Source organism: Echeneis naucrates, chromosome 13, assembly GCF_900963305.1.
Source record: "Echeneis naucrates chromosome 13, fEcheNa1.1, whole genome shotgun sequence".
Taxonomy (NCBI): domain Eukaryota; kingdom Metazoa; phylum Chordata; class Actinopteri; order Carangiformes; family Echeneidae; genus Echeneis; species Echeneis naucrates.
The window spans coordinates 957,212-972,129 of NC_042523.1; the positions used below are offsets into that span (position 1 = coordinate 957,212).

The 14,918-nt window shown below is 42.7% G+C and overlaps 1 protein-coding gene across 2 annotated transcripts; it reads right to left on the bottom strand.

Moving 5' to 3' along the window:
- Positions 1–520: 520 nt before the first annotated feature.
- Positions 521–6,448, bottom strand: LOC115053206 (cdc42 effector protein 2). Of its 2 annotated transcripts, XM_029517775.1 has the most exons (3): positions 6,312–6,448; positions 3,120–3,210; positions 521–2,337 (listed from the first exon to the last, which is right to left on the bottom strand). In XM_029517775.1, the coding sequence occupies exon 3, from the start codon at positions 1,868–1,870 to the stop codon at positions 959–961; it is 912 nt and encodes a 303-aa protein (XP_029373635.1). In that variant the 5' UTR covers positions 1,871–2,337; positions 3,120–3,210; positions 6,312–6,448; the 3' UTR covers positions 521–958. The 2 variants fall into 2 exon arrangements, with proteins under 2 accessions (XP_029373635.1, XP_029373634.1); XM_029517774.1 differs by having other exon boundaries at positions 521–3,210.
- Positions 6,449–14,918: the final 8,470 nt, after the last annotated feature.

Below are 14,918 nucleotides of genomic sequence, written 5' to 3' on the forward strand. Positions count from 1 at the left end.
AGTGATAAAGTACATTTGTACTGATTTGATAGAGAGTTGTACATCAATTATTTAATTAGTTTAAGGGTCAGCATTCTGTGTCATCAGGCGCAGATTCACCCTTTTGACCGGTTTAGAAAGCTTAGTTTAAGCACCCCTGCCAGAAGTGTTTTTGCCCATCATGACGCTCCCTTTATAGTTACATTGTAATTGCATAGTGTGGGGGTGGGGGGATGGCAATCTGATCCAAACCATGTCAGCACCATGTAAACCACTCGTCCAGCAGGTCCTTTTAGATGTGAGGAGGGGTGGTACAGTTATACTAAAATTTCAAGTTAATTTGGACACACTTGGACCTGGCCAGGTTCTGAACCTTGACCTGCACTCTGGGTCTGAATAACAAAGCCAATGCCAGTCTCAAATTTGCATTCAATCTAATAACCATCAGGGGGCGAGATTGTATTATGTATGTATGTATCAGTAAATCATGTCCCTACTTCTTCCTTTATTTATTATTGAATGACTGATGTGTTTTTATATGAACCCTTTATTCATAGAGACATAGTGATATATATTTATATATGTATATACAGCATTAATGAAATGATTAATGAAATCTTCTGTGATGATGTAGACAGTGAATATCAGATGCGCTGACAGTGACACATCATGGAGGGAAGGAGCAGTTTTTTGTTTGTTTGTTTTTTTTGCATTTTAGTGGTTAACCTATGAGAATGAAGTTTCTGTTTCCCGCTAATTACTAAGTCACATTGGAGGACAGAAACCAGTTCTTATGTTAAAACCTGAAAACCTGAAGCAGCCAAAGGAGAATTTTCACTGGACTGAGCTTGGTCATTTGGACCCTGTCTCTAGTTGAGTCGACTGCTGAGTGAAACTCATGAAAACAAGCTCAACATCATCTGACAATCTGAGGTTCAGGACTGGTTTCAGGCTCCATTCATCACTGTCATCTCCTCACTCACACCTCACATCGGTTGTCCACAGTCTTGTACCGGTCCATGATACTCAGGACATCCTCCAGGATGGATGGTCCCAGATCCAGGTCCAACCCCACCAGGGAGTCTGACCGTGATACGCTGAGTGGTGGCATGAGGCCAGTGGGATGAAAGGCAGCAAAGGGAGATTCACTGCGGTCAATCCTCAGGTCCTCGTTGCTTAGACCAGCATCCGAGTCCAGGCTGAGGCCCCTCCGAATGTCCAGGAGCCCACCAGTCTCTGACATTGAGTCCTCAGAAGAGACCTCTGAGAAGGAGCCAGAGGAGGGGAAAGGCTGATGGATGGCAGGGGACAGAGAGATGTCACGGTAGGGCTCTGATACCAAGCGGCCCACAACGCTATTCTCACAGAGTGACAGGTTCGGGTGCTGGTGGCGATGGTGATCAGCTTGACCAAGGCTGTTGGCCTGCTGCTGCTGGAGAAGAAAGGAATTTTGCTGAGAGGGAAGGGAAGGGTCATCCAAGTGGAGGCGTGGGGGTTTGGGTGGAGCTTGTTCATGGGCAATGAAGACAGGCATGGAGATAGTATTCTTCATCAGGCCTGTGGAGCAGTGCTGGTAATGGAAGCCTTTGGAAGCATAGCTGTGTGGGTCCTGTCTGTTAGCAAAGCCTTCCTCCAGGCATCTCTCTGCGCTTTGTGAGCATGCGTGACCACTTTGTGTCCGACTCAAGGATGGAAGCATGTCAATCTTGCCCTGCAAGAAACCCACATCTCCAAACATGTCCCCCTCCCCTTCTGGGCCGACATGAGCACTGTGACGTACATCACCCAGAGGGGGGCTGATCATGTCACCAGAGAGGACCTCCCGGAGTTTAAGCTTCCTTCCCTTCTTGGGAGTTGTAGTTTTTAGGTATATTGGTGTCTTTGCCGGCATTTTGCCCTTGGAGATGCAACTTGAGGTTTATGTGTAACAGAAGCAGGAAGGCTCCTAAGGTGGGCTTCTTTGGGGTGTGTGTGGTGGGTTGAGGGGTCAAAGCAAACAAAGTGTCCGCAGCAGGTTCTCTTCTAGCTTAGTGATCCAGTCTGTGCTTCTCCTCTTCAGCACACAGGATTTAGGTTGGACTATACCAACTGCTCCTTGGGGAGGAGACTCACAATGATACGTAACTCAACGGCTGGGGAGTGGGGAGGAGGCTTAACCAGCAGCCACTTCCTCATACACAGAAAAGCCCCACCCAGGCAGAACCTGTCTCATCCCTTTAAACAATGCTTTTTCTCTCTTTTCATATAGGATGGATGCAGATGAAGATAAAGATGAAAATTAAGACAGTAATCTCAGTTGGATGGGTTCAGTCTCTAATCTTTGCAAAACCTTCAAAAATGATGTGACATGCCGAAGATCTGTGAGGAGGAACCAGAGAAAAGTGAGTTAGAACCAAAGGCAGGGTGGGAGATGGGGGAGGAGATTTACAACCTTCTTTTCAGTGAGCCAGAGGACATGATGATGAAAAAAACTCCAAGAATCCAGTGTGTTTGCTGAAGGGGGGGCTGTGCTGTGTGAGTCCTGGCCTGAGTCATCCTAAATGGTCCCTTGGTGTTTTACCTTCAACAGGTTCATAAACTGACTGAATACAACAAGCATTTTTGGTGTCATTCCCCTTCTTTTCATTGGGAGGCACTCACCCGATCCTCCATTCTTTCTCAGTAAATGACACTGGGGGTTGTGATGTCGCAAACTTCAATCAACACTGAAGAAGAGGCCTGAGCCTGGGACCATGAGTGAATCTACTGAGATCTAAAGAAATTCTTGACAGAACAACAACCTGTGTTCAATATTAGCTGTTATGAGCTCAGTTTATGTGATTGTTTACTCATTCATTCAGAAAAATTACTCATAATACATTTACATTTTTAAAAACTTCTGTCTCCATCACGTCATCACATAATCTTTGAAAATGGCCACACCCTTACATTATTCATTGGAAACAACACACTCTGAGCTCTGATTCAGAATAACGTGTCATTTCTGTTAAAGTCTCCACATTGCAGCTTCACAGGTTAACAGTGTTTCTTTTGTGGTCACATACAGACATGTTGTACATGTAGATACACATATCTACATAGAGAAGGAGAGAAAGAGAAACTGACACAGAAACACAAAGAGACACAATACATACACTTACACAACACACACTCAGTTCCAGTTTGAGAACTTAGATCGTTGGAGGCCGATATTCACTGTAGCAGCAGGTGAAAACAGGAAACTTTTCCAGTCTGTAATCAGAAAACATCATTTACTACGACTTTGAACAGGCTTTTCTTCTAAAAAACAAAGGCTACCATGCATGCAGCAGCAAAGAACAGAACTGTGAAGGGAGAAAACTGTTGCTCAAGTCAAAGAGCAGGTTTTAATGTTATTTATTTGATATATTTAATCACAATTGTAACATAATAGGAGAAAACCAGTGTAATTGTATGGCATTTAAAATTAATTTTCATTTAGGTGCAATCAAGCAAGACTTGGAAGAATCTTAAAATGAAATACAAGAACAGAATTCCAATAGGTAAATCTCAGGTGGGAGCCAGTCACCTCCTAAACCACAAGTGCTTTAATCTGATAAAATAGGCCTCGGCCTACATATTCTCTTTTATATAATTCATACATATGTTTATTTAGCTTCATGAGTTTTTCCATTGGTTCCAACAAATTCTAAAGGGAATATCCACCTTGTGGAACCGCATGCCAATACATAACTCTAGGCTACTCAATACTACATAGATTATTATATATTATTATATAGTTTAAAGTTTACTGAGACATAAAGCACATCTTCACAGGATGATGAAAATTATGAAGACATTATCTGCTGTCACAGAGGGGCCTCCAGAGGTAACGTCTTAGTATTCAAATAAAATTTTATTTGTATGGCACTTTTCATGCATAAAAGTAGGGCTGAAGTTTCCTTGGATAACTTAAGTACCTCAATTACAAAAAAATATTATGGAATTTCCTCTGCCTTGAGGAATCGTTTAATTTAATTTATTTGTTTATTTATTTTTTTTAAACAGAGCATGGAATTTTACCCAGACTACTTTTCTGTGGCACAACGCGATAACGTCACAGATGCAAAGGAGGGGGCAGTTTGGTTTTTGTTTGGTTTTCAAAGTGGGTAGAGATAGAGCACATTTAATCCCCACCCACACTAGAGGGGGAAGCAATCAACAGCTCTCCATTGACTTTGTATTGTGTGAAGGTGCCTCTTGTCACTCTACGTGTGCCAGCAAACTCAAACAAATGCCCTAAAGCTTCTGTGTGGTAGGGTGCACTACTAACAAGGTAAAGAACACCGATCTAAGTTTTTAGAAGCTGCCGAACAGAAACAAAATGAGCCTTTAAGACGAGAAGAAGCAGATACAGGCAAGGACAAGGGGCCCCATCGTCAGCCTTGAAGACCCAGCAGTCAGAGTCAGCTGTTTTATGGTTCATCGTTTAACCTAATAGCGATTAAAAAAAACAAGTCCTGCATAAGTTACATTTTATAAAGCTAATAAAAAAGATAAACCTATGCGCATTCATTCATTCATTCTTATTGTGGGGCGACAGTGCTAACCACTACGCCACCGTGCTGCCTGAAAATTGTCGGACTAACACACCCAGATAATGGGATTGAAAGTCAATCTACTGCTGCATGTATACAGACAGTCAGACTGGAGCAGGAGGAGGTGAACTGCGCATGTGCTAAAGTGCTGCGCTAAACTATGACCCGGAAGTCGAACGGCAAATGCAAATGTAGGAGGTCACACCAAAGAAGCCAGCTAACTGCTACATGTAGAACATGGCAAAGTCTACAGCTCAGCTAATTTTTGGACAGCTACAGAGGCTAACGTGCTAGTTCACCGGTCTTTGTTTCTTTCCACCTCTGTTGTGGTCTGTGACGTCATAGGTAATTCGGTAGTGGCCCATTACCCACAAGGCGAAAGATATATCACCATCTTTCGTAGTGGAGGTGATATGATTTCAACAAATAAATAGAATTCACTCCCATACATGTATACTGGGACATGGATAGAAGTTTGATGAGATTGCTTTATCAAGCTATAACCATAGCTAGGCTTAATTATGTTCTTTCTCATCCTCGTCCCTGCCTGTGCCCAATTCTCTCATTTAAAAGCCAATTTTTTCTGTTTGGCAGCTTCTAAAAACTTAGATCGGGGTTCTTTACCCTGTTAGTAGTGCACCCTACCACACAGCTGCAGCACAGATGAACACAGACAGTGATGTTCAGTGAAATGCATTTTATTAAAAATAAAAAAAAGAAGCAGAAATGGTAATTGTGTTTGTGGACTGCCAGATTAAGAAATCAGATGAAATTAGAGGTGGGTGCATAGTCACACATGAAATGTGATTGTGTTTGCTTTGCATCTCTATGAAATTTGACTGCTGCTGGTGATGGTGGCTTAATCTGTGCAGTAATTTCACCATACAATGTTTCTGACTGCTCATCCATCCTGGATATCTGAAGACTGGTTGGGGTCTTCTATTCATCGGGCAGGGTGGCCCTCCCCTTGAACTGTGACAATACATGGTACAGTAATGTCACAGATCCTCCCAGGTGTCACCCTGAGGTACCATAGAACCTGAAAATGAACTTGCGCTGAGTCAGGAGCGAGGACTATAGACTCACCCTGATACCCTGAACGCAGCACAGAGTCAGGGTCGAGTGCCACGGTCTCACCCTGACACCATGAAGCTGCCAGCCTCAATCTCCTGTCTTTATTCGCAGCCTTACGTCATTACGCACAACAGGGGGCACTGTTGATAAAATGCTCTGATATTGCAGCTGCTCGGTTTGTTTTTGCCGTCAGATAAACAGATTTTATTCCTCTTACTTCGAGCTTGTTCAATTCGTTTAAGTCATCCCCAGACTCGTCACTATAATCGTTTATGTTCGGTGTGCTTCCATTCAGGACAATAATCAATGACACAAAGTGATCAGGACCTGATCAAACCAGTAAACTGGGGCGGCCCCCTTCCCTCCACCTCTGCGGGGTGTTGTGTAACTCCAGCTCCCGGTTCTGACCAAGCAGCCTGTAATCCGACCCTGGACTCCGAGTCAAACCAGAAATCCCACAGGGCCTCGGGTCCCGGGGCCCTGCTCAGACCCGGCCCAGATGGAGTTTACTAAAAACTCAATTGAGAGTCCCGTAGAGTCCTGCAAAGTGACAGGATGCTCAGTACAAATCTGAGAGCAGCGGGTTCTGCGTGAAACCTGAAACACCTGAGCCACGACAAACATTTAACAATCACCGATAAGTTCCTGATCACTTTTTCCTCTTTCCCCCATAGTACAATCCACAGACGGACCGGGACTCACCAGAGAAAGCGGCTCGCTCCCAGACTTTTACACGGCGGCGGAGCTCTGTCCGTCAAGAGAATTCATCCACAGAGCGCTACAGTTCAAGACTATGACCAGCCTGGAGCCGCTGGACCGGTGTACTGACTAGACATTGGAGACACTAGCTGGGGGGGACCGATCACATCCGGTCAGGAGTTTCAAAATAATTTGGTCCAAATCCGGACACAACCTGTAGTGGTAGCATGGGTAGTTCTTTTTATTTGTCTATCAGCTGTTTCATCTTGAATTTTCTCTCTCCCCTTTTTTGACCCACATTTAGTCCCCACTATCCCCATATTTTAGCCAATTGAGCAAATATGAATGGATTATGTGTTGATAATCCTCTTCTGCATTCAATGTTTTTCGTACAAACCTTGTAATTCCTTTATTTGAGAATTAGTTCTGTTATAAAAGCAGTTGTACTTTGGTTTAATGTTTAGTTGAACAAAAATAAGTGAACAAAACGTTGGTCCTCAGTTTGGACATCAGCCTCTCTGCAGTTACTGTGCTTTTGTGGAAGAGCCCCCACACGTCAGGGCATCTCTAATCATCAAGTTTATTGGGACCACTTCAGGAGTTTTATGGTTTTGGTCATGTTTGCAGCATTATGACTCACACAGCACACTACTTTTTCCTCTGCTTGGCAGTCTTATGTCTGTTGGTGAAACCAGAACAGTCCAGCAGTCAAGATGTCATCTTGTAATTTTTAATACATTGGCAAGTTACAGATATTAAAGAGCAGGTCGTTCTGGAGGTCCAGCATTCAGTTCTCAGGCAAACTGATCAGCCTTTTTTCACTCTTTCTTGCCATAATGCATGCTCTGTATCATATAGTTTTGCGATCATTGTTTGGAATAGTATTTTTCTATTGGGTAGAGTGTATGTGGGATTTAAGGCTTTGACAAAACTTTTAAAACCTTTATGCCCCACAATAGAAAAGGGATGGAAATCAGTGGCAGTCATTTTAGCCAACTCCTCATCAATACTGTGCTGTTTGGCTAGGGTCATCTGTTTTGATATAGATGTATAGTAGATAAAGTGACTTATTTTGTTTTGTGTTGCAGTACGATGGGTTATACTTGCATTTTTTGGGACGGCAGTGAATGTTGCAGTATTTGTGGTTGGTTTGTAACCAGACACACCAGGGTCAGAAAGAAAAATTGAAAACAGTAAGGAGAAATTTGGAATTCAGACAGGCTACAACTTTTTAGCAGAGTCTGTGTATACCTAAGAATGCATTTGTGTGTGATAGGTCTGAGTGCAGCAGGTGCTTTTCAACTAACATCACATGTCACTCAGTAGAAACCAAGACATTTCAATCACCATAGTGACCTCTGACTTTCAGGGCATCAGCTGTTTAATAATGTTTGTTTAATGTTTAATAATCTGATAATGGAAATAAAAAAAAAAAAAAACTCAAATATCACAAGCAATGTTTTGATGCTTTCATGAGGTGGTTTTTCAGGCATGTTGATATAGACAAATATCGTAAAATTTTAATGAAAACACCTTTTTTCGCATTTACACCACACCAGACATGATATACAGGGTTACGTGGCTAGTTCACTGTAAATCAGTGCACCAAATCCATGGAAATGCAAAATGCTTTAATCAATCTTCCTCAAAGTGGAATCTTGCAAGACAAAATTTTACGAGAATTATAGTTCTTTCACAAAACACCTTCAATGAAAACACGTATACATCACACTTGACCATTGCTGAAATTTTAGATATATTGCTTTTATTTTGCAAAAAATTGAAATCCAACTACTGACATCTCGCCAAAATCCAACTACAGACTGCTTCAACGCAAAACATGGCCCAGATGGATTCAAACATGTCATCGTGCTTTAGTGAAGTTTTGTTCAAGTGGATCAATTGACACAATACAGACAGAAACAGACAGAGGGAGTTATGACTGCGATGTAAATGCTGAACAGTGAAGCTCCAGTTTGAGCAGAAGCAACAATGTCACCAGTTCCTCTTTACATTGAATCATCAGTTTTATCAAAAGGTTTATAAACAACCTGTGGATGATATTTGATTCAGTCTGACACAGATTTGACTCTTTATAGCTCTGGTCATTAAACAGCAGCAACAAAGAAACAAGATGAGATTGGCTACAGAGAAACAGCCTCTTTGATCTCCAGGCTCCAAGCTGGAGAAAGGTCAAAGGTCGACGTGTGACAATCACCAGTTGTATCTGTGGATCCTCAGAGGTTTGATTTGTTCATACAGTCAACTGTGTGTGTGTTTCAGTTGCTGAGTTGAAAAATCACAACCATACTGACTGTTGCATGATGCTACATGACCCTTTGTCATTCCACTCTGTCAGAGCAGCAGCTCAAACTTCTGATTTCTGACCACCTGACATTCAGCCAACAAGCTCAGTTCATGCTGTTTCGTTGCTGTGAGAGACACTGTCCACTCTGTTCTATCATCTGATTATCACCAGGTACATAATAATAAATATTAAGATGACTTTTTAATATAATGAATCTATTCTCTGCCTCAGTGAATAGATCAATATTTCAGGCTCACATCCTGTGATGGGATATAAATTGCCTTTAGGTTGTAACAGGTCTAGAGATTACTGACATCTGATCAGTGCTTCAGATGAAAACTGGTGCTGGAAACATGTATAGTCATGTATTGGTGTACAGCTACTGCCGCAGTATCTGGGTCAAATACAGCATTTTCCTGGTCCTCTCCACTGAGTTATAAAAGCTCTTCATTGCGAGGAATAATTAGATGTTTAAATGGGCTCCAAATCTTTCCTTTTGGCTCAATGAGACCTGCTAGACTAGAAAGCTAGACAACTAGATAATGGGGATTTAACAGATGTACAATTCAGATGTTTGCTGCTCGTAGGTCAGTTCACAGCTCCTGCAGAACAGCTGCAAGGAAATTAAACCTATTCCCTTTTCACTCATCCACTGAGTAATTTTTCTTATATGTAATGAAATACTGCCATCTTTTCTGCTGAGGTGGCAACACAAAGAACTGCACAACAAACAACATGAAAGGTGACTGTTCAGACATTAAAATGTCCCATGATGTTGAAAAAGGATCATCACAATATGCCAAGAGCTAAGACAAAAACAGTTCAAAATGAGGATGGTCATGAGGATCCATGTCACCACTGTCATCCCTCTCTGACCTGGCCAAAACTCTGGTCTTGTTGATTTGTGTTTTTTAGTTTACACACTAATATGTTTGCCTCTGCTGACATTATCATAGTTTACTTTACTTTTGATTATGTTCAGTTAAATAAACCATATAATTTCCCTGTAAATGTGTGTTGAGTTTCTCTATGTTGCAAACAATTATCCAGATTTGTAACACTTTCCTCTGACCCCTCGTCAACAGAACTGCTGCTGCTTTTTTCCTGCTCTTATGTGAATATGAGACGACAATCCTGATTAGTCTCTACAGGTCTGACTCAGTGCAGATTACACATAATTGGCTGACTGATTACATGAATCAAATAGGAGTTTCTAATCAACAACACAATGTTCTTTAAAGGTGACACTACTTCAAATGTAGTAAACCTGAATACACTGTTTCCAGTGGTGTCATTGAGAAGTGATATCTTCTAATTTTAGCAGGTTTGGGATTACCTCAGAGGAAAACTATAAGGATTAAAACAGTTCTTTTTTTGATAAAAATAAACTAATGTGTCCTGGATCCAGTCCTCATCCTGTGATTTGTCAAGAGCAAAACAGACCCTAAAACCAGAAACATTAAACATCTCTGCGTAGAACAAAATCAATTAGACAGCAGCAGACTGTTCATTGTGGAGATAATTAGATTACAGATCAGACAGGGCAGAGAGACAGAAAATCATATTTGTTTAGTTTGTAAAATCTTGACCAATATAGAGCAAGAAAGGGGAATGAAAGGTAAACAGGAGCAGATATGGAAAGAATTTGTTTTGATGAAGACTGCAGTGAGACATAAAGAACAGTAGCCTCAACACAAACAGAAAGAGGAAAGAGGACGAAAGGAAAGGAGGAGTTTTCCCAGGATGAGAGCAGTGAAGGCTGGAGTTGTTTTAGCAGTAACAGGAAGTGGAGAGTGTGTGTGTGTGTGTGTGTGTGTGTTCATATCGGTGTTGTAAGGCCACATGGGAACTGCAGATGTGTGTGCGTGTGTGTGTGTTTATCACATATACCTTAATTTATGGACACCTAAAGTTTGATTTTCTTCCAAGTGTGGGTTGTATGGGTTGTTACCGACATCTTGTAAAAATTTCATGTAGCAACTTTTTACTGAAAAAAATGTGACGTGCAATATTTATTTTACTTGCTGTATATCAATTAATCCATTTATTTGTTACCAAGTAAGGCTAATTGTTTGTGCAGCGATGTTGTATTCAGACAGCTCAGGAAAAGATAAACATGCAGCAGTGCGGGTGGTCAAGTGGTTATTGCACATGCCATGTTATCGTAGCGTCCCAGGTTTGACTCCGACCCAGGGAGCTACACTGCATGTCACTCCCTCCTCACTCCATACTGTCTTTGGAACAAAAACAAAAAAAAAGAAGAAAAAAAAAAGATACTTAATTCACATTTCTGGGATTTCAAAGATGTCATTCTGTATAGACAAATTAAGAGAAGCATCATGGGAAAACAACATGTTCTTTAGTTTTATTATCAGTGTAATGCAGATGGTGACATGACCCAAGCTGACGGGTCATTGTTGCACATAAATTGACTTTTATAGTAAAGGCTGACTCCTGACTCCTCAACCCTTTTTTTTTTTTTTTTTTTTTTTTTTTAAACCTGTCCTGTTTATCAGCTGGGGTAGGCAGTATGAATGCTCCTGGTGCCTTGGTGTGCTGAAACAGTTTTACTCTGCAAAAGAGAAGTCTGACGTACCCCTCCTGTCGCTATTTGCATTTAACTTTATTGGTAATGGTACTGGTTTGTAGGTAAAGCTACCAGGCTGGGGCTCAGGAGTGGATAGAAAGGGAGAACAGAAACAGGATAGGGAAGACAGGAGGGGGGGTTGGGGGTGCAAAAATAACAATAACAACAACAACAACTACAGCAGCAACATCAATGTCAACATAAACCATGAGAGCAGGGTTTTCCATGCAATGTGAGTTGTGCACCTTGTATGTATGCAAGTGTATTTATGTGTGTATATATGTATGCTACAGTTTGTCATTGGATGCTGTGGGTAGCTGACTGTAGTTATGACAACATGCCCCCAACCCAGGATAGCGGGCAGGTCAGGACCAAGCCACCAGGGCACCCAGCAACCCTTACAACACAGGCAGCCCCAGGCCAACCCCCCTTCCCCGGAGAGAGCCAGATCCAACCCATGCAAGGATATGTAGGAAAACACGGGAGCAGCAACCCCCACCCGGAGGCAGCCCACAGAGAAACAAAGGGACCAAAGAGACCTGGCCCACTGGGCGCACCCCACACAGCACAGGCTAAGCCCAGGGGCATGGAGCAAGAGACCCGGCCAGACTCCCAGCAAGGGCCCCGTCATGCACCAGCAAGGGCTGACGCCCACCAACACCGCACCCCCAAACTGGATGAGCCGTGGCCCGCCATAGCGACCAGGCCGACCGCCCTTACTCCTCAACTCTGATATGTGGGAACTTTCTGTACCATTGTGGTTTCGGCCAGGATAATGGGACAAACACAAACCAGCAGACTAAGATATGTCCTCCCAAAGGAGACTGAAGGTTCAGCCCACTGTCCCTGCAGGTGCAGAAACTGAGCCGCAGCTGAAAAGGCTTAATAGACTCTCTCTTCAAATCCCATCCCAAGTCTCTCTCTAAGAGGATCGGGTTTATAAATACATGTCCCTCAGTGTGTGTCCCCAGAAACACAGCTGAGCCAATTACTAAGGAAAGACACAGTGAAGACGCAACTTGTCAGTACACAATGCTGAAAACAGCCGAGTTGGAACAGAAAAAAACAGACACAGACCAGCTGCAATGCCATGCAGCACCTTTCTATCCGTGAGCACTGTGGTCATGACATTGTCAATGTTTATGACTGTATCTGTCACAGTCTTGGCACCGTTGGGTTGACACATCTGTCCACAGACAAACAACTGCTCTTTCAGCTGCAGTTAAAATAACAATTAAAGCTGAACAGTGATGACCTCCTGTGTCCAATGGGTGGTGTTCTAAGTCTGAGTCACTATCGACACATGGACTTGTTCAGAATGGGAGTCTGAACAGTGTTTGTGAACGATAAATGGTGCAACCCTGGGCACATTACTATCAAGGAAAATATAGTATAGACATTGAGATGCTAGCCATTAGCACGAAGCCTTCCTGTCTACCGAGGGAGCTGTCGCATGTAATCGCGATAGCAGCTTAAGTTCTTCCCTCTGTTAACATAGACTCGACCGGTGATGTCCTTCACACAACAGTAAGCAGGTTGTAAGTACAGCATCCAAAAGACCTCATCCTAATTACCAGGGACTTGAACCATACCTGTCCTTCCTGTCAACATTCAGCCAAGATGTCACTGGCCACACTCAAAGAAAAAGAACTGTCATGATTCCGGTTCATGCTTTTATTTTGAAGTTGTGCTACCCTCTGTTTCCTGTGTTGTGTGTTCATCTTTTCATTTCTGTTTCAGGGCTGGATTCGGTGCAGTGTTTGAACCCCAGTCTCCACTCTCCTTTTTGCCAGAACGTCTTGTTCCAAGCCCTGTGTCTCGTTGTCAGCTCCTTGAACCGTATCGTATGACCTCCAGAGTTTCTTCTTCCATTTGCGTTCTTAGTTTTAAACTACAGATTTTTTGTTGTTACTTTGCTCTTGCATTTCCTAATACTTCTAGCAATTTTCCGTTAACTTTTTTTATTTTTTTTAGCGTTGCTAGTGATCTTCTGTTGAAATTTTCATACAGTATTTTGCCCCTGGGATTTCCAGCGCTTTGTGTTTCTCACTTCTCTTCAGTTGTTACTTTCCTAAAGGCTCAGCCACCGCCCCTTCGATAAATCAATCGAAGAGTACATCCAAACTTACGTGTTGACTTGGGTAGTAATTCCTTCTCATGCTGTTTCTACTTCACTGCTGCAGTAGTATTACATTTACAGCGAAACATGTGCTCACCTCTTCATAGGCCTGCATTAAGACCTCCATCTCGATGGGTAGAAATAACTGGATCTTTTTTCTTCTCAGTTGTCATGGTCATGACTCGTGGTATCGGGGCTCCATTGATGATGGCTTTTTATAGAGGTTGTGCACGTGTGCAACTCAATGTAAACTATTCAGTTGATTGAACCAACGCCGATCAGCTGTTATGGAACCAGATACTCAGAGTTTGGGGATAGACTCAGAGTTTGTTGAATCTCCTACCTGGAATGCAACCCTGGTGAGTCTGTCTAGATCAGGGGTTCTTGACCTTTTTGACCCCTGGGCCCAAATTTCTCAGTACAAAGTGGCCCAGGGCCCATTCAAATACTAACACTTTCATTTTAATTGATCCGAGTCTTGATTTGATTTGTATTCAATAACCAAATCAAGTCCACTTACAGTTTAACTGTAAATTTAACAACACTGAAGAGAATATCAGTTATAACTCATCAAGTTGCTACAAGAAAAATCCAACTAACTTTGGATGTTGGGTTTCTAGACGCCGCCTTAGTTTTTAAGGCTCCAGTGCTTTGTTGGATAGCGTTAGCCCTCACTCAGCACATTGGGTTCTGGGCTCTGCCTCGCTACCTCCTTTCTCAAAGCTGAACTTAATAAAGTCAGGGTTGTACTGGCGCACAAATTTAGCCTTTTGGGGAGGAGGGGGTGGGGGTTTTTTTTGTTTCGTTTTAAAACTCCACTTCCATTACTTCAGCCAATAGTTTGCAGCTGGTGTCTTCTGGTGCTGCTTATTGGAGCATGTTTAACAACTGGCTGCCTCTCTGCCACCAAGTGGTAAGAAGCTGCATTGCGGTTCCGCAGCCCTCTTGGCCCACAGGTGCTGCAAAAAACTTCCAGTTTTTTGCAATGAAAGTGCAAAAAACGTCCAGTTTTTTGCAGCCCATTAGTTGGCGCTCGTGGTCAGAGTTAAGAATCACATGTCTAGATGGTTTCCCAGTCATGTGACTAGACACACCCTCGTAGATGTCTTGGCTGTACAAGACACAGAATCATTGTCTTTTTTTTTCTTTTTTTTTTTAAAAAGCACCTTGCTTACATCACACTTCAGCTGAACTACACTGAGTTTCCAGGTTATTAGGAACACCAGTCTTCCCGTGTCCGATGACTGTGGCATTGGTCAGTCAGTCAGTATTGTCACTGTTTCTGTGTCTGTGTCTGTGTCTGATGCTGGATCAGCTGTGTTACATCCATGATGAATGGTATTAGGACCAACATGTGTGTGTGCGCGCGTGAGAGAGGGTGAGATTAAAACCTCTTAGTTAGTGGATGAATGGTTCTTCTTCGTGGAGCCAGTGTTGCAGGATGGGAGGGGAGCAGCAGGAAGTGACTCACTGGAGGATGGTGACGAATGAGGAAAGGGACTGGGAGCTGCTGGCATCCGGATCAGCTTCAGTCCTAAAGATAGAACAAAGTCAAAGCTGTGACAAAAACACATTGCTCTGGGTCAAAGGTGTCTT